Source organism: Schistocerca serialis, chromosome 1 (genome assembly GCF_023864345.2).
Source record: "Schistocerca serialis cubense isolate TAMUIC-IGC-003099 chromosome 1, iqSchSeri2.2, whole genome shotgun sequence".
In the NCBI taxonomy this organism is placed as follows: Eukaryota; Metazoa; Arthropoda; class Insecta; order Orthoptera; family Acrididae; genus Schistocerca; species Schistocerca serialis.
In genome coordinates, this window is record NC_064638.1 from 753794327 (window position 1) to 753821333 (window position 27007).

Consider the following 27007-nt stretch of genomic DNA (forward strand, 5'->3'; position numbering starts at 1 on the left):
CTGCAAATCTCTCATCCACTGAAACGTCGTGTCGCTGACTGCCAAGAGACTGCGAACCATCATTCACCACTGCAAATGAAGAGTTAAAATAGCGTGGACTGACATCTCATCTGTAGCCCCGGCTCGCTTCGTTGACCAACCGCATTAGAGCCATTGGCGTTATCAGAGGTGGTAGCTCCTTGTATTATTTAGAAATTTAATCATGAATTGAAATTGCTCGGCAGATAAGAGCTCTGTGGTGGACCAGGACTGGGGCCCTGGCTTCTTGCTTTTCACGGGGGGTTGTAATAATTCTGTAAAGACTAGAAGAAAATACACACGCAATCCATATGTAAGTGCTTAACATACTTTTTCCCTCTTTCTCCAACCAAATTTTAAATAAGTTAAATAAATATTTTAGTATATACGCCTACGTGTTGCAAACCTAAAGAAACAGTTGCGTAGAAAAACTCTCTGTCCAAACATTTTCACTTCCATTCTGAGGAAATTGACGATACCATTATTTCCGCGACAAATTCCCTTGTAATTCAAACAATACGGTATGTGCACTGAGAAAACAAGAGTATGTAAACGTTTTTATTACGACCACAAGGGAACTGCACGGGTAAGGCGATGACTTTATTTATTGTAACAGCATCGAGTAGTAGTAGTAGTAGTAGTAGTAGTAGTAATAGTAGTAGTGTATCGTCAGCTAATAATATGATGGGATATTTGCGCTGTCTGGACGAACAACGTGGCTTCTCATAATTGCAGTGATGATACATTCAGTTGTGGAGGCGGAGTTTATTGCCCTGTTTGTCGAGATGTGAATGTGCAACGTAGATACCACTGAAATAAGCAATGTCCACGGCAACAATCCAGCAGTCCACCTAAGTTCGAAGAATTATTGCAGAAGTGTAGGTTCTTAACAAATATTTACATAATTCTTTCTACATAAATTTATTAAAAGAAATTTAATGAGATAAGCTTTCTTTTATTCTGCTACCTATCACTACAAGAAAATTATAAGTTTGACACTTAAAATCGTATAAAGTAGCTTGATGAAAATCTTTTAGCCTTTGTAGTCGTATAGTATATTTCATTACCGGCATACTATCGTTTACTATGTCCGCTCTCGGTAGCTGAGTGATCAGCGCGACATACTGCCAATCCTAAGGGCCCGTGTTCGATTCCCAGCTGGGCCGGAGATTTTCTCCGCTCAGGGACTGAGTGTTGTGTTGTCCTAACCATCATCATTTCATCCACATCGGCGCACAAATGCTTCAAATGGCTCTGAGCACTATGAGGCCATCAGTCCCCTAGAACTTAGAACAACTTAAACCTAACTAACCTAAGGACATCACACACATCCATGCCCGAGGCAGTATTGGAACCTGCGACCGTAGCGGTGTTGCCAATGCATGATTACCAGTATACACGAAATGTATGTGTGCATGAATATGTTGCTATTATCTACATCTGCATCTACATCTACACTCCACCAACCACCTAATGGTGTCTGGCGGAGAGTGTGTACCACTGTCACTTCGCATTTTTCCTGTTCCAGTCGTTCGCGGGAAGAACAATCTCTGGTAAGCCTCCGTGTGGGCACGAATGTCTCTAATTTTATATCCAAGGTATTTTCGCGAGATGTAAGTGAGAGGAAGGAACATGTTGGCTGCTTCTGTTAGGAACACACTCTCTCCGAACTTGAACTGTAAACCACACCGCGATGCACACACCTCGCTTCCATAGTCTGACACTGGAGTGAGACTTTCGTGTTTACAAAATGAATTTGTAAAGAAACGCGCTGCTGTTCGTTGGATCTTCTCCACTTCTTCAATCAATCCTATCTGGCGGAATTCCAAGGCCGACGAGCAGTACTCAAGTGTTGGACGAACGAGAGTTTTATAAACTACCACCTTTGTGGTTGGACCACGTTTTCTGAAGATTCTTCCAACGACTCACAATTTGGAATCTCCCTTTACCTCCGATTAATTTTATGTGGTTATCCCGCTTTAAATGGCTCCGGACGCACACTACCAGATATTTTATGGATGTGACTGCTTTCAGTGACTGTTCTGCAATCTTGTAATCGTACAAATGCATCTTTGTGCCTATTTATGGCCAAAACATCACACCTTTTTATCTTGAGGATCAGCTGCCAAATCATGCACAAGTGTCGATCTCCTCTAGCAATTTGTGAATTTTGCTACAATTTTCTACTCTTTGACTTCTCTGTATACAGTAGTATCATCTGCGATTGCCTCATGGAACTTCCGACGTCATCTGCTACGTCATATACACACATCAAAATAAGTTTTGACTTACCTCGGTTCCGAGAGTTCCGGAATTTGTACAGAAAATTGGAACAGAGATCAACATAAATATCATTTCCGTCCTTTTTATTGCTCATGAAAACCACCAATATCACCACACAGCGAGACCTTCAGAGGTGGTGGTCCAGATTGCTGTACACAGAGGTACCTCTCATACCCACTATCACGTCCTCTTGCATTGATGCATGCCTGTATTCGTCGTGGCATACTATCCACAAGTTCATCAAGACACTGTTGGTCCAGATTGTCCCACTCCTCAACGGCGATTCGACTTAGATCCCACAGAGTGGTTGGTGGGTCTCGTCGTCCATAAACAGCCCCTTTTAAGCTATCCTATGCATGTTCGATAGCGTTCATGTCTGGAGAACATTCTGGCCACTCTAGTCGAGCGATGTTGCTATCCCGAAGGAAGTCATTCACAGGATGTGCATTATGGGGGCGCGAATTATCGTCCATGAAGACGAATGCCTCGCCAATATGCTGCCGATATGGTTGCACTATCGGTCAGAGGATGTCATTCACGTATCGTACAGTCGTTATTGCGACTTCCATGACCATCAGCGGCGTACGTCAGCCCCACATAATGCCATCCCAAAACATCATGGAACCTCTACCTCGCTGCACTCGCTGGACAGTGTGTCTGAATCGTCCAGCCTGGTCGGGTTGGCACCAAAACAGTTTGAATCGTAACACGACGTCCTGTGGCTGCACGAACAGTATTATTCAACATGTTGGAGTTGCTGTCAGGCTTTGTCTGAGCCAAAATCCGTAGGTAGTGGTCATCCACTGCAGTAGTAGCCCTTGGGTAGCCTGAGCGAGGCATTTCATCGACAGTTCCTGTGTCTCTGTATCTCCTCCATGTCCGAACATTGCTTTGGTTCAAATGGCTCTGAGCACTATGGGACTTAACATCTATGGTCATCAGTCCCCTAGAACTTAGAACTATTTAAACCTAACTAACCTAAGGACAGCACACAACACCCAGCCATCACGAGGCAGAGAAAATCCCTGACCCCGCCGGGAATCGAACCCGGGAACCCGGGCGTGGGAAGCGAGAACGCTACCGCACGACCACGAGATGCATGCGAACATTGCTTTGGTTCACTCCGAGACGCCTGGACACCTCCCTTGTTGAGAGCCCTTTCTGGCACAAAGTAACAACGCGGACGCGATCGAACCGCGGTATTAACCGTCCAGGCATGGTTGAACTACAGACAAGACGAGCTGTGTACCTCCTTCCCGGTGGAATGACTGGAACTTATCGGCTGTCAAACCCCCTCCGTCTAATAGACGCTGCTCGTGCATGGTTGTTGACGTCTTTGGGCTGGTTTAGGGACTTCTCTGAAGAGTCAAAGTACTGTGTCTGTGAAACAATATCCACAGTCAACGTCTGTCTTCAGTAGTTCTGGGAACCAGGATGATGCAGAACCTTTTTGATGTGTGTATATACTGTAAAAAGTAATAGTACTATAGCACTCCTCTGGGACATGGCCGAAGTTACTTTTGCGTTTGAAGATTTCACTCCGTTCAGAATGAGATGCTGGGTCGTGTTTGTTAGAAAGTTTTCATTCCGGTCATACAGTTGTCCTGATATTCAGTAGCTCGTGTTCACTAGGCGGCAGTGCAGAATTGTATCGAATGCCTTCGGAAGTCAAGGAACACAGCTTTTACCTGGGTGCCGGTATCTGCTGCTTCCTGGTTCTCGTGGACGAACAGAGCTGACTGGGTTTCACGAGATCGTTGTTTTCGGAACCCATGTTGATTCCTACAGGGTTAATTTTCGGCGTCCAGAAGTGACTTAATACGCTACCATAAAACGTTCCACTATTCTACAACAGACAGATGTCATCGATATAGGCCTGTAATTTTGTGCGTCTGTTCGACGATCTCTCTTGAAAACGGGACCGACCGCACTTTTTTTTAAACATTAGGAACACTTAGCTCCTCCAGAGACCTACGGTACACTGCTTCTAGAAGATGGGCAAGTTTTTTCATAGACTCTGTGTAGAGTCGAAATGTATCCCGTTAAGTCAAGTGGCCTTTCCTTCGCCGAGCGATTTCAGTTGCTTTTCTGTTCCACGGCCACTTATTTCGGTATCTATTATTTTGCCGCTCGTGCGACGATTTAAGAGAAGAACTGCAGTCCGATCTTCCTCCGTAAAAGAGTTTTATAGTAAGGCATTTACTGTTTCGTGCTTTTCTGTGTCATTTTCTGTTTCGGTGCCCTTACGGTCACAGAGCATCTAGACAGATGGCTTTGATCCGTTTACCAATTTAACATAGATCAAAACTCCTCAGATTATTGTAGACAGAATTCAGGAATAGCTGCCCATACGCTAATTTTGACTTCGTTTGGTTTTTGTTTCAGTTTGAGGCTATGGCTACGTTTAAGTCTGCAGTGAAGTTCTCTCTGATTTCTTAGCAGATTATCTTACACAGTTGTCAAACCACGGCGGGTCTTTTCCGTGGGTCACACTTTTGCTCGGCACACCGTTATTATCCTGGAGTTGTTACTGGTCGATTCGGACAACACACTTCGGGAACTGAAATGGGAATCCCTGGGAGGAAGGTGAAGTTCTTGTCAAGGAGAATTTAGAGAACCTGCATTCGAACAGGACTGCACAGCGATTCTGCTGTCGCCAACATACCTTTGGGCACGTAAGGACCACGAAGATAAGATACGAGAAATCATGGTCACACGGAGGCTAGACACTCATTTTTCCCTCGATTTATTTTCGAGTGGAAAAGGAAAGGAAACGTCTGTTAGGGGTAGAGGGTACCCTCCGCCACGCACCTTACCTTGGCTTTTGGAGCATGTGATCAAAAGTATCCGGACACCCCAAAAAACATACTTTTTCATATTTCGTGCATTGTGCTGCCACCTATTGCCAGGTACCCCATATCAGCGACCTTGGTATTCATTAGATACCGAGAGGGAGCAGAATGGGGCGCTCCGCGGAACTCACGGACTTCGAACATGGTCAGGTGATTGGGTGTCACTTGTGTCATACGTCTCTACTCGAGATTTCACACTCCTAAACATGCTAGGTCCACTGTTTCCGAAGTGATAGTGAAGTGGAAACGTGAAGGGACACGTAGAGCACAAAAGCGTACAGGTCGACTTTGTCTGTTGACTGACAGAGACCGCCGACAGTTGAAGAGTATCGTAATGTGTAATAGGCAGACATCTATCCAGACCATCACACAGGAATTCCAAACTGCATCAGGATCCACTGCAAGTACTATGATAATTAGGCGGGAGGTGAGAAAACTTAGATTTCATGGTCGAGTGAATGCTCATAAGCCACGCATCACGCCTGTAAATGCCAAACGACGCTTCGCTTGTTGCAAGCAGGGTAAACATTGGACTAATGAACAGAGGGAAACTTTATGTGGAGTAACGAATCAGGGTACAAAATGTGGCGATCCGATGGCAGGGTTTCGGTATGGCGAATGCCCGGTGAACGTCATCTGCCAGCGTGTGTAGTGCTAACAGTAAAATTCGGAGGCGGTGGTGTTATGGCGTGGTCGTGTTTTCCATGGAGGGGGTTTGCATCCCTTGTTTTGTGTGGCACTATCACAGCAAAGGTCTACATTGATGTTTTAAACACCTCGTTTCTTCGCACTGTTGAAGAGCAATTCGGGATTGGCGATTGCATCTTTCTACATTATCGAGCACCTGTTCATAATGCACAGCCCGTGGCGGAGTGGTTACACGACAATAACATCCATGTAATAGACTGGCCTGCACAGAATCCTGACCTGAACCCTATGTTCTTGAACGCCGACTTCGAGCCAGGCCTCACCGACCGACATCAACACCTCTCCTGAGTGCAGCACTCCGTGAAAAATGGGCTGCCATTCCCCAAGAAATCTTCGAGCACCTGGTTGAACATATGCCTGCTAGAGTGGAAGCTGTCATCAAGGCTAAGGGTGGACTAACACCATACTGAATTCCAGCATTACCGATGAAGGGCGCCACGAACTTGTAAGTCATTTTCAGCCAGGTGTCGGGTTACTTTTCATCACATAGTGTGTGTAGATGAGGATTATCATTAGTGGGTTCGCAGGAGATCTTCTGTGAAGTTTGGAAGGTAGGAGACAAGGTAATGGCTTTGAGCACTATGGGACTCAAGACAAGGTAAGTTGGAAGTACAGTTGTAAGGACGGTTCGTGAGTAGTGCTTGGGTAGCTTATATACTAGAGCGCTTGCCCGCGCGCAAGGACAAGGTCACGAGTTCGAATCTCGGTACGGTACATAGTTTTAATCTGCCAGGAAGTTTTATATCAGCGCACACTCCGCTGCAGAGCGAAAATTTGATTCTGGTATCGTTATTGTTATTGTTATGTCATTATGGTTTGTGGTGGGGAAGAGTGTCACGGGTATTGCCTTCGTTAATCTTCCATTTATCACGTCAATTAAAATTTGTGTTTCTCTTACTTAAATCCTGATTTCAAACTTCTGCAAACATTTAGAACTACGATTCTGTAACTCTGCATTCCTCTGTTACACGGCGCTGGGTGTTCCGGTTTGCCTATAGTCTATACATTTGCTTAAGCAGGATAATATAATAACAAATCGCGACAGCCGCATAACCAAATGTTCTACCGACTGAGCTTTCCAAGTAGGATTCATGATGCGCTTTCACAGCCTTACTTTCGCCAGTACCTTTTTCTCGTAGCTTTCAAACTTGGTAGAAGTTCAGTGTACCTTGTGACCCCAGCGCTCCCGGAAGACCGAATATTGCTGAGACAGACTAGAGGATTATTTCCTGAATTAATTTTAAATGTAATCATGCATTTTTCCTACTATAGTTTAAATACAGTAAAAACAGTTTTAAAATACATTAAATGTATTGGTAGTTGCGAATACGAACAACCGCCAACTGTATAAGGAAATGAAGACGCCGGCTGGTGTGGCCGTGCGGTTCTGGTGCTTCAGTCTGGAACCGCGTGACCGCTACGGTCGCAGGTTCGAATCCTGCCTCGGGCATGGATGTGTGTGATGTCCTTAGGTCAGTTAGGTTTAAGTAGTTCTAAGTTCTAGGGGACTGATGACCACAGATGTTAAGTCCCATAGTGCTCAGAGCCATTTGAACCATTTTGAAATGACGACAATTAAAATTCGTGCCGGATTTCCCGCTTTGCGCGGGCGGTGACTTTAACCGCTTTGGCCATCTGTGGACGACTACGGCCATACCAATACTTTCCATATGTCGTCTTTCCTGTGTCAGAACCTGCAGGAGGCTAAGCGTGAAATCCGGGCTCGATCCCCAGTTCGACAAACATTTTCGTTGTCTTCATTCCGTTATACACTTGATGGTTGTTCGTATTCGCAACTGCGAATACATTTCATGTATTTCATAACGGCTGTATTCGCCACAGTTTTTGTTCCTTCAGACATGCAGTTGTGAATAACGACAACCCTCAGCTGTGTAATTGAATGATGACACTGAAAATTTATGGCGGACAGGGACGCGAACCCAGATTTCTCGCTCATCGCTAGCGGTCGCCTCATCACTAGGCTATCCGAGTACTAGTCACTGCCAGACCCAAACTTCCATATGTCGTGAAGTATGTGTCTATAACATGTACTCGTGCATTCGTTATGTGTATTCCCGCACAATGGGGGCATTTCGATTGAAAGTCGCTTGCCCCGTGTCGGCGGATAAATACGATATTGTTTTGCCTTTGTTGTTCACAGGTACGATGCAGGCATGTCTGAAGGAACTTTGCAGTGTAGTTCTGAACAACACAGGCACTGCAATATCTATGGCATCGTACTTCTCAATAACAAAGGCATCACGATATAGAATTTTGAAACAAATGATTGGAATTCCTTCGGTAGATGCATTAAGAAGTACCCTTTTTTTATTGGTGGTTACTAGTCTCGGACATTTCTGAGCTGTGGCGGGACTGGTGCCAGGGTTATCTTTGGTTAGACACTACCGATTCCCTCTGGCAGAAGTTAGTCTTTGGAGCCTGGCCCGGCTCAGGGTACAGCGGACAGTTCAAATGGTTCAAATGGCTCTGAGCACTATGGGACTTAACATCTATGGTCATCAGTCCCCTAGAACTTAGAACTACTTAAACCTAACTAACCTAAGGACAGCACACAACACCCAGCCATCACGAGGCAGAGAAAATCCCTGACCCCGCCGGGAATCGAACCCGGGAACCCGGGCGTGGGAAGCGAGAACGACAGCGGACAGTACGGAGTGAAAAGGGGAAACAACGTTGGGCACGGTACGCGGAAGTGCGCGTATTAGCGAGACCCTGGAGAGACAACAACGAGCACAGTGTGCCTAAGTACGGGCGGCAGTTAGCGCTTGATCGTACTGGGGTCAGTAACAGCGGGCCGGCTCAGTGGCTTCTTGGCAACCTCGTGAAGCTATGCATGTGCTCGCTTCCGTGAAGGAACACGCTGTTACTATCGGACTAAGCACCGTCTGGTGTCTTCGCCACATCGATCCAGCAGTTGGCATCAAGTTAAGTAATTCAAGTCCTACCAACGATTAGTGAAATATAATGACGATTGCTCTTGAGGCAGCAAAGCGTTGCAAGGACTGTGATGTGATATTTCATGCCACTTATAAAGTGTGTGCTTCGTTCCTTAATAGTATCGTTCTTACTTCAGCTGGCGAGTGTCTAAAACATTGATACGTGTGCGCAGCCTTACCGAACGATCTATATTCCGTGTCTAAATATTGCCGTGTGGTACCTTACTGGCCCACATACGGTGCTCCATGTGATGCTTGCGTTTTAATGAGCCAGTTCCGTTTGCATCATTCGTGTACGTGGTTCTGCTTAAAGGGAATGAAATCGGTTTTATTATTGTCAATTGTATCGAAATAGTTTTCTGTATAAGTTTGAGTATTAAGGTGAAGCAAGGGTTGTTTGGTTCCCTGTTGTCGCTTCTGATTTATGTTTCAGAGATCGGAAGCAGTCGGTCACCGAATTGCAGAGCCTCCCCTTTTAAATTACTAGCGGGCGTACTGGCGGTGGACTTCACCTGAGCTCGCGTGTGCTGTTTGGTTCCGATTTCGGTGTTCTGAACTGGGTGGAAGTACAGACGGAGTCCACATCTTAATTCGAAGATAAGTACTCAGTCGCCTCCACCGTTCGTGGCCAAGTCGCGGTCTCACAATCTCGGGCCGCAGTTATTATACAAGCTGCACTTTTTTAAAACTAGTGGTGGCTCTGCAAGGTTGCCCGGGTTAAATGTTTTAAATATTTGTCTTAAGAATTTTGAGGGATTTCTAGAAGAATGTGTCTTAATTGAAACCGTTTTCTAAAATTGCGGTGCAATTCAGCCTTAGTGGCGTATGTCAATGTTGATGGGGAAATAACTGGGTTATTATTGATCAAACTGTCTATAACCTTGTAAAGTTGTTTGGTTTTCAGTCTATGTGGAAATAATAACTGATTTCCTGGTTACTTGTTGTAAGGTTTACTTTAAATGATTTACTTGGCCCAAGTGACAGTTTTTTAAATGTTTGTAAAGAGATTAATTCTCTTGTGGTTTCATATACCAAGCAATTTGTAAAATTGGCCTGAGTAGCGGGTTTTTAAATGTTTTTAAAGAAATTAATTAATTCGTGGTTTTATATAACAAGCAGTTTGTAAAGTTTGCTTGAATGGCGTTTCTTAAAGAAATTATCTGATTTATGATTGTAATTCTGTTAATGATTTATCTATGATACAAATAAATATGTTGAAATGAAATGGTCACTGTATGGGTCGAGTCCTTGCACTCCCTTTACAGGGTGTTACAAAAAGGTACGGCCAACCTTTAAGGAAACATTGCTCACACACAAATAAAGAAAAGATCTTATGTGGACATGTATCCGGAAACGCTGAATTTCCGTGTTAGAGCTCATTTTCGTTTCGTCAGTATGTACTGTACTTCCTCGATTCACCACCAGTTGGCCCAATTCAAGGAAGGTAATGTTGACTTCGGTGCTTGTGTTGACATGCGACTCATTGTTGGTGATGTCTTGATTTGGGCCCTATGTTCTTCCACCGACGCTCAATGGAGCACGTTATCATGATTTCATACGGGATAGTCTACTTGTGCTGCTAGAACACGTGCCTTTACAAGAGCGATACAACATGTGGTTCATGCACGATGGAGCTCCTGCACATTTCAGTCGAAGTGTTCGTGCGCTTCTCAACAACAGATTCGGTGACCGACGGATAGGTAGAGGCGGACCAATTCCATGGCCTCCACGCTCTCCTGACCTCAACCCTCTTGACTTTCATTCATGGGGGCATTTGAAAGCTCTTGTCTACGCAACCCCGGTACCAAATGCAGAGACTCTTCGTGCTCGTATTGTGGACGGCTGTGATACAATACGCCATTCTCCAGGACTGCATCAGCGCATCAGGGATTCCATGCGACGGAGGGTGGATGCATGTATCATCGCTAATGGAGGACATTTTGAACATTTCCTGTAACAAAGTGTTTGAAGTCACGCTGGTACGTTCTGTTGCTGTGTGTTTCCATTCCATGATTAATGTGATTTGAAGAGAAGTAATAAAATGAGCTCTAACATGGAAAGTAAGCGTTTGTCCACATGTGTGTGAGGAATGTTTCCTGAAAGTTTGGCCGTACCTTTTTGTAACACCCTGTATATTAAAGGTTAATAGAACTAACGTACCAGTTATGTCCATTTACAAACCATTCGCCTTCGTATGTACTTAAGATACAGCCAAATAAGCGTGCTTGGAAACAGCCACAGCTGACAGTTCAGAATGGCATACGGGTAGTTCAATATACGATAAAAAAAGTATGGTGAACAGTCAGAGGGAGAGTTCTTGTCGTTTTAATGACCATTGCTGAAAATACCATGAGACCAAGAGTGCTCCATCCAGGCAGCGTAGAGATCGTGCTCAGTGGAACAGCAGTGTGTGTGTGTGTGTGTGTGTGTGTGTGTGTGTGTGGAGCAGTAAGCAGCAAGTAGGCAGCGGCAGCAGGAGCAGCAGCAGCAGTAGCGGCAGCGAGCGCTGTTCGTTTACCGATGTGGTGCGGGATGCAGGCGAGCGAGTGGTCGACGGCGATGGCGCGGCCCTCAAGGCAGGCGGCGCGGTGGAGGTCGCAGTGCGTGGCGTACAGGTGGCCGTCCGAGCCGCACACGGGCCGCTGCAGGTGCAGGCGCGCGTGGCGCGGGCAGCGCCGCACGCACACGCACACGGCCGCGCCGCGCTCCAGCACGCACTCGCGGCCCGCGCCGCAGAACTGCACCAGGCACGGGTCTGCAACAGGCGCGGGGCGGCCGTACAGCCAGCCGTGCGGACAGCCGAGCAGCGCAAGCAGCGGCGATCGTAAGCACTTCTAAGCGGCCGGCGTACTGCACAACAGCGCTCCACAGATACGAGGAGATTTCAGTGAGAGCAGGTTGGTTCCAATACAACACACTATTTCCCACTCTTTTGGCAACACGGCACTGTTTTTCAACATAAACTCCGTTCAATGCGACGGCCTTACACAACCTTAGTGGGGGGGTTGCATGCCCACTCTACTGGTCGACATCGGGGTCGTCTTGTCTGGCTGCATCAATAGCCTCCCGATCGTCCACGTATTGCTTCGCATGGAGTGTGTAACATTATGGGATTGCGTTATCATTTTAAATCACTCACTAATCGAGCAGTCGCTCGACAACAGCTACAGTTAGCAAATAATGTTGCGAGAATGTAAAAGGTGAACGACCTGTGACGTAACGTGTTTATTGTCGAAGCGCCGTCAGAGATGCAGTGAGTTACTGACTTTGAAAACCGCCGCGTGAAAAACGGACAGAAGAAGAACACTTTTACACATTTTTTTTTATGTACGAGATATTCTCAATGGACAGTTACTCATGTTTCTCTTGTCTCTTGAAACTTGTGTCGGACGCGCATGTCTTGTCGCCGTGTTATTATCGTTAAAAATAATATTATTTTAGTGTAAAGTAGAAGTGCAGTACTGAAAGTGCAATACTGAATAGCAGTAGATTTATTGGACGACGTGTATGTGAAAATGTCAAAGGTATTACTTTCATTACGAGAAGAGAAGTGCCAGTCAAAACGGCATCCATGTTAAATCCTTCATTGCAGTGTAAGTTCATCTATTAATTGCCATAAATTCAAAGTTAAATGGAACTGGTGTATAGACTATTTATTTAATATAGAATCTATGTCTCACTCCTTCACGAAGTTATTTAATTTTCTTTATGTTTCTTCCAAATAGAGAGTTCGCAGTCACGAATTCTTTCGTCGAAATCGGACGGAAGTTGCATGCGGCGAAATATTTTCTCCGCGCCATATTCTACTGGTAAATGCATGATAAACTACGGTCCCTTAGGAAGTTCATGTTGAGCTATCCAAAAGTAATTATATATTGAATAGGCATTTACTCTCCTCTGCAATGCAACTTCCGACTTATCAGACGATCCAACAAGAAACAGCCGCACACGCTCGGCGTTCGCAAATATCTTTCCACCGCAAAAGTGAACATATTGTTATAATTAGCGACTACGTACGGGGACATTTATAACTGTATGTTTATGTATACACATTACGTAAACATATCGTTCATTGGGTCAAACAGAAGATCCGTGAAGTTCAGTGAGCTCCTCTCGGGTGCACAGAGTTACGTGAGACCTTGCATTGTAGTTGAGAAGGAGAAGTTCGTTTGCAATTTTGTGGCAATCAACACGTTGAAATCGTTCCTTCAATTTCCTGAGGGTAGCACAAGGCACTCGTTGCACCACGAGGGAGGACATCAAACAGAATTAACCTCTTCAGAGACCCAGAAGACAGTCGCCATGACTTTACCGCCAGACGGTGCAACTTTGAAGTTCAGAGGAGAAATGGTATGGTTCGAATCCATGGACGGCCGTTTTGTTTAGGGTTCGAAGTGATGAACCCACGTTTCATCGACTCTGAGTATCCATAGTGAAATTTTCACTCTGCAGCGGAGTGTGCGCTGATATGAAACTTCCTGGCAGATTAAAACTGTGTGCCGGACCGAGACTCGAGCTCGGGACCTTTGCCTTCGCGGGCAAATGCTCTACCAACTGAGCTACCCAAGCACGACTCAAGCCCCGTCCACCGAGCGAGGTGGCGCAGTGGTTAGACACTGGACTCGCATTCGGGAGGACGACGGTTCAATCACGCGTCTGGCCATCCTGATTTAGGTTTTCCGTGATTTCCCTAAATCGCTATAGGGAAATGCCGGGATGGTTCCTTTCAAAGGGCACGGCCGACTTCCTTCCCCATCCTTCCCTAATCTGATGAGACCGATTACCTCGCTGTCTGGTCTCCTTCCCCCAACAAACCATCCAACCAACCAAGCCAGGTCCTCACAGCCTTATTTCCGCCAGTACCTCGTCTTCTACCTTCCAAACTTTGCAGAATCCTTTCTTCCAGGAGTGCGAGTTCTGCAAGGTATGCAGGAGAGCTTCTGCGAAGTTTGGAAAGTAGGAGACGAGGTACTGGCGGAATTAAATCTGTGAGGACGGGGCGTGAGTTGTGCGTAGGTAGCTCAGTTGGTAGAGCACTTGCCTGCGAAAGGCAAAGATCCCGAGTTCGAGTCTCTGTCCGGCACACAGTTTTAATCTGCCAGGAAGTTTCGTTACCTCTGAGTATGTTCGACAAAAAAAATTTGCATGGTCACCCCCGTAATGTGTAAGCAGTTTCACACAGATGGTCCTTCGTTGTTCTTTATTGTCTTCTAGTGGGCGGCGACGAACACAGCTGGCGCACACATTTGAGTAACCCGACTTGGGGTCAGCACTATGAACAGACACCTCCAGTTGAGCAACCAACGACTCACTGCGGTTTTGATCGCTGCCAGGCCTCCACAGACATTCTGCAAGCGTCTATGAATATCTACGACGTTCTGATTTTCCGCCAAAAGAAACTCTATGGCAACTATTTGCCTGCAGCAGACTCCGTTTTAAAGACTTCCTTGTAAGGCTACGTTTAGTGCCGCCATCTATAGGAACTTTATGAACTGTAAGTGCTGTAGCGGTAACCATCCACGATGTCCCAAGATAAATTCCGCATTTTTCAACCGATATTGGCAGAGAAAAAAATGTATTGCATTACTTATTGAACGTCCCTCGTACAATGTCTGGCAGCTGTTAATGAGCAATCGTAGTAGCACTTTACTAGCTATGGCAGTGGTCTCTCAGATGAGTACATGAACTGACAGAAAATGTGCTGTCTCATGCAATAATTCTTGATTTTAGTCTGCACAAAACAACGAAAAATTAAAATGTCGTACTCTGAGTACTTTCGTCTAGTAATGTGAATTCTGCCCTGCCTACGAGATTAGTAAAATGTGTGCCCGCCTCAGGCAGCAATGAAACCACCTCAACAGTGTCGTGGAGAAACACTGTACAGTTTTATATGCGTCTATTCCTCTGTGCAGTCTGAGTGCAATTCGCCAAGGGCTGATGCGTATCACTGAACTTTCAGTATGGACTTAACATATTAAAAACTGATGTAATGATTGTATTGTATCGAACTGGGGATGTAGATGCGACGGAGGGGTTTTGTTCTCGCCGTTGCCCTCAGTGGGTCACAACCCCATCACAGGCTGCAGCAGTCCAATCACCCCACCGCCGCCCCACACCGAAACCAGGGTTACTGTGCGGCTCGGCCATCTCCATGATGAAGCAAATGCTCGAAAGAAGGGTACTGAGGTGTTCTGAAAGGGCGTCCTATCCATCGATATTTAAAAGATATCATTGTCGGCACTGGTATATAGAATAATGGTACCCATATATCGATAAATAGACGGAAAAAGTGTTGAAGTACCGGCCTATAAGAATATCGCCTGTACTTTGTAAATACAGTGCCAGTTTTAGAGCTGTATATTTAAGTATTGATTATTATTAGATATGCTGCACATCAACAAGCTAGCAGCCTGCTCATCCCCCTCAGACCAAGAATTGAAGAATTGAAAGGGAAACGATGCACGTCCACGCTTGGCGATAACCACTTAGCTAACAGTGGTAACTGCATGTAAGTGGCACAATAAAAGGTGTCCGATGGGTCCGTCTTTTGGTTTCGTCCCATATCGTATTTGTCCGGAACACTTCATGTCGACTTCCATGTTTTTCATTTCTGCAAACGCCAGCGAAGTAGCGGTTGTAGTGTCATAATTTCGTGGCGAAAGTAAACGTTGCAGGTTTCTGTTGGTAGCGCCGAGCGCCGATAACGTCAGCATTTCCCCTCACACTTCTCCGTCCACCGCAGAGACCAGTCTTATAATATAGATTTCTGTTCATAATTTTTAGCAACTGTTTTTGAAGAATGCCTATGTGAAGAAATAGCACAGTAGTTACATTAAAAACTTTTTTTTTTTAACGCAACTGATGTGCCGTTTCTTCGCATCGGATATCATCTTATTCCATTCACATCGCCACCCCCAAGTGCAATCGGACTTTTTCTTCGTCTCACCTATACTTCCTTCACACAGCCAAAGAGAAAGACTAAACGTGATGAAATAAGACTCCTTCACAAACAGAAAATAAAATTATGTTCTACTACAATTTCAAAAAAACACATTCAAATATTTACAGAAACTTGGAAAAAAATATGACGTACAATAAAAATATCGGCACTCGATATTGCAACTACGATACAGATATATCGCTTCATGAACTGTCGCCTGTACATATCGATAATCTTTGGGAAAAGTATCAAAGCTTCGGTATATCGATATTTGAGCAGCAACCCGATGCTGACCCGTATAGACATACCACATACTATCGAGGGCAGGCCAGAGGTGTACACATTTCACTTTTAACCTGCCCATGCTTGTCCATTAGCCACATAGATAAGCTGCCGCATGTTATTAACAGAAAGAGCGAGTTACTTTATTCCCATGCAAGTCAAGCCATGACCAACCCAAGCAGGTTAAGGGAATCTTGTATTGTATTGAAATGGGGGACCTAGTACCGACGGAGAGGCTTCGTCCCCGCCGTAGCCTCAGTGGTACACAACCCCACAACAGGCTACAGCAGTAGACTCACCCCACCGCCGCCCCACACCGAACCCAGGGCTGTTGTGAGGTTCGGCCCACAATGGACTCCCCTCCCCCTGGGAACGTCTCACACCGGGCGAATGTAATACCCCCCCTTTCTTTTTAACCTGAGTATCACAACACGAGACTCGACGAAATACAGGGTGAGTCACCTAACAATACCGCTGGATATATTTCGTAAACCACATCAAATACTGACGAATCGATTCCACAGACCGAACGCGAGGAGAGGGGCTAGTGTAATTGGTTAATACAAACCATAAAAAAATGCACGGAAGTATGTTTTTTAACACAAACCTACGTTTTTTAAATGGAACCACGTAGTTTTGTTAGCACATCTGAACATATAAACAAATACGCAATCATTGCCGTTTGTTGCATTGTAAAATGTTAATTACATCCGGAGATATTGTAACCTAAAGTTGACGCTTGAGTACCACTCCTCCGCTGTTCGATCGTGTGTATCGGAGAGCACCGAATTACGTGATGGACCTTAGGTACAGAAGAGACCGAAACAGCACATTACGTCCACATGCTAACACCTTTTTATTGGTCTTTTTCACTGACGCACATGTACATTACCATGAGGGGTGAGGTACACGTACACACGTGGTTTCCGTTTTCAATTACAGAGTGGAATAGAGTGTGTCTCGACATGTCAGGCCAATAGATGTTCAATGTGGTGGCCATCATTTGCTGCACACAATTGCAATCTCTGGCGTAATGAATGTCGTACACGCCGCAGTACATCTGGTGTAATGTCGCCGCAGGCTGCCACAATACGTTGTTTCAAATCCTCTGGGGTTGTAGGCACATCACGGTACACATTCTCCTTTAAGGTACCCCACAGAAAGAAGTCCAGAGGTGTAAGATCAGGAGAACGGGCTGCCCAATTTGTGCGTCCTCCACGTCCTGTGCAACGCCCGTCGAACATCCTGTCAAGGGTCAGCCTAGTGTTAATTGCGGAATGTGCAGGTGCACCATCATGCTGATACCACATACGTCGACGCGTTTCCAGTGGGACATTTTCGAGCAACGTTGGCAGATCATTCTGTAGAAACGCGATGTATGTGGCAGCTGTTTGTGCCCCTGCAATGAAGTGAGGACCAATGAGGTGGTCGCCAATGATTCCGCATCATACATTTACAGTCTACGGTCGCTGTTGCTCTACCTGTCTGAGCCAGCGAGGATTGTCCACGGACCAGTAATGCATGTTCCGTAGATTCACTGCCCCGTGGTTTGTGAAACCCGCTTCATCGGTAAACAGGTAGAACTGCAACGCATTCTCTGTTAATGCCCATTGACAGAATTGCACTCGTTGTTTAAAGTCATCACCTTGTAATTGCTGATGTAGCGACACATGAAACGGGTGAAAGCGGTGAAGATGCAGTATGCGCATGACACTACTTTGACTCAGTCCACCGGCTCTCTCAATGTCCCGTGTACTCATGTGTGGGTTCATGGCAACAGCAGCTATCACACCAACTGCACCCGCTTCTCCTGTGATGGGCCTGTTACGGACCCGTTTGCGTGCTACGACCATACCTGTTGCATACAGTTGGCGGTAGATGTTTTGCAATGTGCGGCACGTTGGATGCTCTCTGTCCGGGAACCGTTCTGCATACACCCTGCAGGCTTCAGCTGCAATTCGTCGGCACTCGCCATAGATGAGTGTCATCTCCGCCTTTTCAGAGTTCGAATACACCATGGTCACAGTTCCTACAACACTACACTATCACAGACGTCTGGTAACACGGTGTACTACAGTTGGTCTGCGTGCGGAGACGAATGCAGAATAACAATAGCAGCAAGCGCTACATGCGGACACTGCGACAGCTAGGTCAAACCACAACAGTGCACTACAGCCACACTCGTAAACACGGTCGTCATCGTAAACATGTCCCTGCAGATGCTGCTCGCCGACCGTGGCCCGTGTTTGTTAGAACACGCAACTGAACATCGGAGGTTTCAAGCGTCAACTTTAGGTTACAATATCTCCGGATGTAATTAACATTTTACAATGCAACAAACGGCACTGATTACGTATTCGTTTATATGTTCAGATGTGCTAACAAAAAATGGGCTCTGAGCACTATGGACTTAACATCTATGGTCATCAATCCCCTAGAACTACTTAAACCTAACTAACCTAAGGACAGCACACAACACCCAGCCATCACGAGGCAGAGAAAATCCCTGACCCCGCCGGGAATCGAACCCGGGAACCCGGGCGTGGGAAGCGAGAACGCTACCGCACTACCACGAGATGCGGGCGATGTGCTAACAAAACTAACGTGGTTCCATTTAAAAAACGTAGGTTTGTGTTAAAAAACATACTTCCTTGCATTTTTGTATGGTTTGTATTAAACAATTACACTAGCCCCTCTCCTCACGTTCGATCTGTGGAATCGGTTCGTAAGTATTTGATGTGGTTTACGAAGTATATCCAGCGGTAACGTTAGGTGGCTCACTCTTTATATATTCGTTTTGCGTAATTTTGAGCCAGAAAACTGTCGAAATTATTTGTCCGTTTTTCCTTTTCGGCGTATTTTGGGCTCATTTATTTATTTCGATAAGAACAGTTTTCACAGCATCTTCACTCTCATTGGACTATTAGTGGCTATTCGCAGTACGAATCATCATCAGGTCATCTCAAATAAATGGTTTCTGTAGTAACCAGAGTATAGTTTTGGAAGTATCTCTTCTGTAATCTTCGCATATTCCATCAAAATATGACACTACTATATGAGTTTCAATTACTTTTTCCGAGATGTGTACTGCTGGTTCGCTGAATTTTCCAGGTGGCTAACATATTTCATTCTAAATTCGCCAAGTGTATGTTATCAAAAAAGAAGTTCGTTTTTCATTTTATGTCAGTGTAAGAAGTACATCTCTGAAAGAAGAAGCTGCTCTTCCACATTAAGATTTCTTCGCACTACATTGCACACAACCAAAACGTGGGTTTTTAATAACCGCTGAGAATTTTTTTCTCCTACTTCAGTCAGTGTTTCCTCACACTTGTCAGCCACTAAGTCTTTGTCCTCTTTCAAAATATTTGTGGAGTGAAGAGCCTGTTGTTCAAATTTACGAACATGTTTTGACATAGTCGATGTTCCTGAATTATCTTTAGTAACTTTTTACTGTTATATATACCCAAGGTGTTAAATTCTCCTAAATTCCTTTAAAGTGTTCATTCTACTGGTGCCACAGTTATGATAAATCAGCTGCATTGGAACTACCCAAACATATACCTGGCTATTCTGTGATAACGCTGTTCTAATAGCGCAACCTGTTGGCGGGTGCAGCAGACTGAATGGGTCCCGTGAAGGTTGACAAGCTTGCGCAAACCTAAGTTGGCCTGCTGCAACCACTATTCTCCAGTAATCGTGTACATTTGTGTCTTCGTTGCGGCATGTTGAGATACCTTAATGGTTGCGGAGGAGAAGAGATCAGGTAAGCTGGAAGAAGAATCTGTACACCACAGGACCAAGCTCTGCACCCACGAGCCATCGGCCTTTAGTTTACAGAAATTCCTTAACCTTTGCGCAGATATCTGGTGCCACATATCCCCGGAAACCTACGGAGGACTTGTCGAACCCATGCCATGCAGAATCGCGAAACAATATGCTGTCAGGCAGTTGGTGGTAATGTTTTGCCACATCAGCGTAGCAAGTCGTGAGAAGTACGTCGGAAGGCATCAAAGCAGTTTATTATTTGATCTGCTTATTTATTGCCTCTTTTGCTCAGGTTTCATTGACGTTTCTCTATTATTCCGATTATCAGATACATTTGATATTATCACACCATATCGAAATGTTTAAAACGACAATTTGTCTGTGATATCGCCGTAGGGAAATAGACTTATACTGTGTGGCACTGACAAGTTCAGAAACCTTTTCGTTTCAATGTTCACAGTTTCACTTGCCGTTTGATGAACAGGTGTTTTATTATTGTGTTTACAGTAGAATTTCAGATTTATCAGTGATAAATCAAGTAATTTTCTAATAATATCTTCTGTAAGGATCTGCAACTGCAATTAATTTTTATGAAAGATAAAACAATATTTCGAATGCTTTTTAGCCTTGAAATAATATATTCTTTTATTTCCGCACAGCCTCATGATCATTACCGGGTGAAGTACGTATCATAGCATGCACCTTATTGTATCCAAATCAGATCATCTTATGCGGGTAAGCGAGTTATTTATAGCACCAGTAGAGCAGACAAACCATATAATGCTAACAGCTTAGAGCACCATGATAAGTTCTGCGGTGGACTGCTCGCGGTCAGTTACAACCGACGGAACGCTCTTGTTATGACGACACAATGGGCCATTAACTGTTATATGGTTCGTCTGTTGTAAATTACTCGCGTATCTGCAATGCCGTCGCATTAGGAGTGCAAGAGCAGTTCCAGTATTAAACGCAGAACAGAGAGGAGAGAGTGGATAGGTGGTAAGAGAACACTGAGAGCATGTATGAGGGATTGGAAGCGGGAGGGGGGGGGGGGTTGAGGGGGGAAACTGTCTGTTGGCATGATAGAAGAAAAAATAGGTGTCTATTTGCAAAACAAAGGGGATGATTAACACTAATCAGTGTTACAAAGAGTTTTGGAAGATACGCATGCAAGTGAGGCAGACAGAATAGATATTTTTTCGGCGTTCCTAAAATCATTCGGGGAAGTGACAACCAAAGGACTATTCAGGATGGGGTACAGACTAAAGACATGCTAATGGACTTTTGGAAAAATATCGTTTTGACAGTCCCGAAGGTGTCGAGGTCAGATAAGTCAGAGAACTATAGCACAGTCAGCTTCATCAGCTTAAAACGAACCATTTCAAGTCACTGATAAGAATATAATACAGAGTAATGGAAAAGAAAAGTGAATATACGTTGGGTGATGATCAGTTTGATTATGAGAGAGATAGAGGCATTGAAATCTTTCAGATTTTGATGAAGCTACTTTGGGATCGAGACAGAAAAAATGTTTATTACTAATTATTACACCGCGGAGACCATGTCAACAATTCAGCTAGTATTACCGGTTCAGCACTTCACGTAACCCGCCAGACTCTACTCGTAATGTCATTCTCTAACCTTCTTTCCAAACACAGATGCTTTCACACAAGTCGTGTTACACTAGCACCTCTGGAAAACATGATGCGACTGAAAAGACAGGATGTAGTTTACAGAATGGATTTTAATCTTGGCAGGGGAGAGAACATTAATAGTGTTCGTGTGCTTGATACTGAATCCCCCATCTCTTCTAATTATATCGACTCCTGTTTCTTTTCCTATCACATCAGACAAAACTTTTCTCCATAGAGCCCTCAATGTATTGTTTCCACCTATCCGCTCTCTCCTCTGCATTTAACATCGGAATTCCTGTTGCACTCTTAATGTTACCATCTTTGCTTTTAATTTCACGGACGGTTGTTTTGATTTTTCTATATGCTGAGTCAATTTTTTCGAAAATCATTTCTTTTTCGATTTCTTCACATGTTTTGTGCAGCGGTTTCGCCTTAGCTTCTCTGCAGTTCCTATTAATTTCATGTCTCAGCGACATATATTTTAGTACTTCCTTCATTCATCGATCAACTGAAGTATTTCTTCTGTTACCCATGGTTTCTTCGCAGTTACCTTCTTTGTACCAATGTTTTTCTTTCTGACTTCTGTTATTGCCCTTATAAGTGATGCCCACTCCTCTTCAACTGTACTGCCTACTGAGCTATTCATTATTGCTCTATCTAGAGCCTTAGAGAACTTCCGTATCCCACTTCTTTTCGTATTGATTCTTCCTGACTTATCTCTTAAACATCATCCTACTCTTCTTCACTGCTATATTTTGATCTGAGTCTGTATCTGCTCCTGGGTACTCCTTACAATACAGTATCTGACTTCGGAATGTATGTCTGACCGTGACGTAATATAATCTTCTTGTGATGCTTGAACAGAGTATTACTAGCTGAAATTTATTACAGAACTCAATTAGTCTTTCTCCTCTCTCCTTCTTTCTCCAAGCCCAAATTCTGTAACCTTTTCTTCCATTCCTTCCTTCTACAAACGCAATATCCTCATACACTTCCTGTGTCTCTTCATCTTCGGTTAGCGACGTCGACATGTATGTCTGAACTATCGCTGTTGGATGTTGGTTTGTTGTCCATTCTGATAAGAACAACTCTATCATTGAACTGTTCACAGTAACACACTCTTTGCGTTACCTTCATTTCCATGACGAATCCTACTTCCATTATACCATCTTCTGCTGCTGTTGATATTGCCCTGTACTCATCTGACCAGAAGTCTTTGTCTTGTTTCCATTCATTTCACTGGCCCCTACTATAGTTAGACTGAGCTTCTGCAGTTTCCTTTTCAGATTTCCTAGCTTCCCTACCAAGTTCAAAAAGTGGTTCAAATGGCCCTGAGCACTATGGGACTTAACTTCTGAGGTCATCAGTCCCCTAGAACTTAGAACTACTTAAACCTAACTAACCTAAGGACAGCGCCCACATCCATGGATTCGAACCTGCGACCGTAGCGGTCGCGCGGTTCCAGACTGTAGCGCCTAGAAACGCTCGGCCACCCCGGTCGGCACCAAGTTCAGCTTCTGACATTCCACCCCCGGACTCATAGAACCTTATCCTTTTGTTAGCTATTCAATCTTTTTCTCGTTGTCATCTCTCCCTTGGCAGTCCCGTCGCGGATAGGAGATCCGAATGGGGGATTATTCTGGAATCTTTGGGCAATGGACACATCATCAAGACACTTTTTCATTTACAGGCCATATGTCCTGCGGATACAAGTTACGTGTCTTTAATGCAGTGGTTTGAATTGCCTCCTGCATCCCCATGCCGTTAATCATCGCTCATTCTTCCGCCTTTAGGGGCAATTTCCCACCCCTAGGACAAGAGAGTGGCCTGAACCTCTGTCCGCTCCTTTACCCTCTTTGACAAGGCCGTTGGCAGAATGAGGCTGACTTCTTATACCGGAAGTCTTCGGCATAAGGTACACGGGCAAATTATATGGGGAACCAGGTGTCCAACATACATTTTTAACCTGTCCAAAAGTTTCCTTTTAGGCTATACTACACTGAAGAAAGTAGAATCATTCAGGAACTTAGCTGCTCCGACGTTACTGAATTGATTTTGTGACTTGGACGACGACATATTAAATTTCATCCTTACTTCATTCGCATGGCTCCATGAATGTGGAAAGTTATAACTGCTTCATGCAAAGGATGAAAACCAAATATCCATCTCTTGTTCTTAAAAGTGAGGCATTTACCATAGCATGCTACATCCGTGTATGTTATTCAGCTCATCTTAATTGGATTTTTAACTTTTTTTCGCACGTCAATCTTCTGACTGGTTAAAAGCGGCCCGCCACAGTGTCCTCTCGAGCGCCAAGCTCTTTATATCACAGCAGAAATTACGACCAAGTTCTTCGATTATTTGTTAATATACAAGGTGTTCCACAATTCCTGTTGTAGACTTACAGGTATTGTAGTAGTTAAAGTTTCAGCAATGAATCACTTCCTAAAATGTACCGTTTGGATGTAAAGTAAGTTTGACAACCACATCATACACAAATCTCCCCCTTCATGTTACTCATTTAGCAGACACAGTGAGCTGTGTACTCTACAAGGAGGTCTATCTGCGACGAATGTCTTTTTTTTTATACACAGTTCATAAACCCTACTGCGAGTTCGTGGAGTGTCACAGTTGACCCTCCTAGCTGAGAATGTACCAGTTCCTCGCAGCCGTTGTTGTAGTCAGATGAAAATGACACGTGTTGCACAGGTGTATGATTAAGTACCGTACTGAACAGCGGGAAATTTGAAAGTCATCTGATCCTCAACCTTATTTTGTATCCAAACGGAAGTTTCCGGGGATGGATTCCTTATCAAAACTCTATCTACTATTTCCACTGTACAACCCCTAGAACCCTGCAATAAGAATTTTGAAACACTCTCTAAATATATATTACAGCGTCTGTTTTTTCATACAGTTTGTACCCTCTACGGCTCTCCATAGGACAATGGAAGTTATTTCCTCGTGCCTGAACAAACGTTCTGTCATAATGTCCGTTCTTATGGCCAATGTTTCGCAGATATTTCTTTCTTGAACTGTTCTCTGAATAACTTCTCATTTCTCATCGCATCAGTCTACTTAATGTTCTAACATCAAATCTCAAACGTTTTTCTTTTCCGATTTTCCCATAGTCCTCGACTTACTTCCATACAACGCAGTGCTACAAACGTACATCCTCACTAATTTCTTTCTAACTTCGATACTAATAAGTTATTTTAACGAGGAATGCCCTCTTTGCTTGTACTAGACTGCACAAACTTCGTCTATCACGCATTATTTTGATTCCAACGTAGCATAATTTCTTCACTGCGTCTGCAATGCAATCCGGATTTTGATGTTAAGTTTATCGCTGTCTTACTTCTGTCACCTCTGATTATTTTCGTCTTTCATTCGGTACTCACAGTCCATATGCCATACACAGACTAGTCATTCAATTCAGAAGGTCCTGAACTTCTTCCTCACTTTCTCTGAGGATAGAAACATTCCACGAGTTGGGGCGTGGAATGTTAGAAACTTGAACGTGGTAGGGAAGCTAGAAAATCTGCAGACGGAAATGCAGAGGCTCAATCTAGCTATAGTGGGGGCCAGGGAGTGGATGGAAAGAAGACAAGGATTTCTGGTCGGATGAGTACAGATCAATTACAACAGCAGCCAAAAATGGTTTAACGGGAGTAGGATTCATTATGAGAAGGAAGGTAGGACAGAGAGTGAGTTACTGTGAACAATTCAGTGATGGGGATGTTCTCGTCAGAATCGAAAGCAAACCATCACCGACAACGATAGTTCTGGTATACATGCCGACATTACAAGCTGAAGATGAAGAGACACAGAATGTATATGATGATACTGAATAAGTAATTCAGTACGTAAAGGGAGAGGAAAATCTGATAGTCATGAGGGCCTGGAACGCGTTTGTAGGGGAAGGAGTAGAAGAAAAGGTTACAGGAGAATATATGCTTGGGATAAAGAACGAGAGAATAGAAAGACTAATTGATTTCTGTAATAAATTTGAGGTAGCTACAGCGAATACTCTATTCAAGAATCATAGGGGGTGGAGGAATACTTCGAAAATGCCGCGGTATACGGGAAGATTTCAGTTAGATTACATAATGATCAGAAAGAGATACAGAAATCAGATACTGGAGTCTATGGCGTACCCAGGAGCAGATACAGACTCATCACAATTTAGAAGCGATGAAGAGTAGGCGGAAGTTTAACAGATGGTCAGGAAGAATCAATACACTAAGAAGTGGGATACGAATGAACTAAGGAATGAAGAAATACGCTAGAAGTTCTCTAAGGAAAGAAAAACATAGGTATAAAGAAGGTAACTGCGAGGAATCTCATGAGTAACAAAAGTAATACTTCAGTTGATCGACGAAAAAAGGAAGTACAAAAATGTTCAGGGAAATTCAGGTATATAGAAATAGAAGTCACTGAAGAATGAAATAAATAGGAAGTGCAGGGAAGCTAAGACGAAATGGCTGCATGAAACATGTGATGAACTCGAAAAAGAAATGACTGTCAAAAAATCTGACTCAACATAGAGAAAAATCAAAACAACCTTTGGTGAAATTAAAACTACGAGTGGTTACGTTAAGATTGCAATGATAATTCCACTATTAAATACACGGGAAAGAGTGGCTGGGTGTAAAGTGTAATTGAAGCCCTCTATGACGGGGAAGACTTTTCTAATGCGATAGAAGAAACAGCAGTCTATATAGAAGAAATAGGGAACGCAGTGTTAGAATTTAAAAGAGCTTTGTGGGACTTAAGATCAAATAAGTCAGAATGGATAGATAAAATTCCATCAGAATTTCTAAAATCACTGGGGGATGTGGCAAAAAAAAAACGACTTTTCTCTCTGGTGTGAGAATGTATGAGTCAGGCGATATACAATCTGACTTTCGGAAAAATGCCATCCACACAATGCCGAAAACTGCAAGAGCAGACAAATGCGAGAATTATCCCACAATCAGCTTAACACTCCATGCATCTAAGTTTCTGACAAGAATAACACACAGAGGAATGGAAAAGAAAATTGAGAGTGTATGAAATGACTATCAGTTTGGCTTTAGGAAAGGTAAAGGCATCAGAGATGAAATTCTGACGCTGCGTTTGATAATGAACGCAACACTAAAGAAAAATCAAGATACGTTCATTGGACGTCGATCTAGAAAAAGCGTTCGACACTGTAAAATGGCGCTAAGTATTCGAAATTATGAAGAACATATGGGTAAGATATAGTGATAGACTTGTAAATTAAAACACCTACAAGAGCCAAGACAGAATAATAAGAGTGGAAGACCAAGAACGAAGTTCTCGGATTAAGAAGGGTGTAAGATAGGGATGTAGTGTTTCTATTTATACATCGAAGGAGCAACGATGGAAATAAAATAAAGGTTCAAGCGCGGTTTTAAAATTCAGGGTGAAAGGATGTCAATGATAAGATTCGCTGATGACATTGCTGTCGTCAATGAAAGTGAAGTAGAATTACAGGATCTGCTGAATGGTGTGAAGAATCTAATGGGTACAGAATATGGACTGAGAGTAAACTGAAAAAAAGGA

At 44.0% G+C, this 27007-nt stretch overlaps 1 protein-coding gene across 1 annotated transcript in view; it reads right to left on the reverse strand.

The window, feature by feature from the left end:
• LOC126482112 (follistatin-related protein 5-like) overlaps positions 1-27007 on the reverse strand; it is a 505334-nt gene that overhangs the window by 109641 nt on the left and 368686 nt on the right. The window contains exon 4 of the mRNA XM_050106091.1: positions 11337-11573. Coding sequence (XP_049962048.1) covers positions 11337-11573 — 237 coding nt within the window. The remainder of the gene's footprint in view (positions 1-11336; positions 11574-27007) is intronic.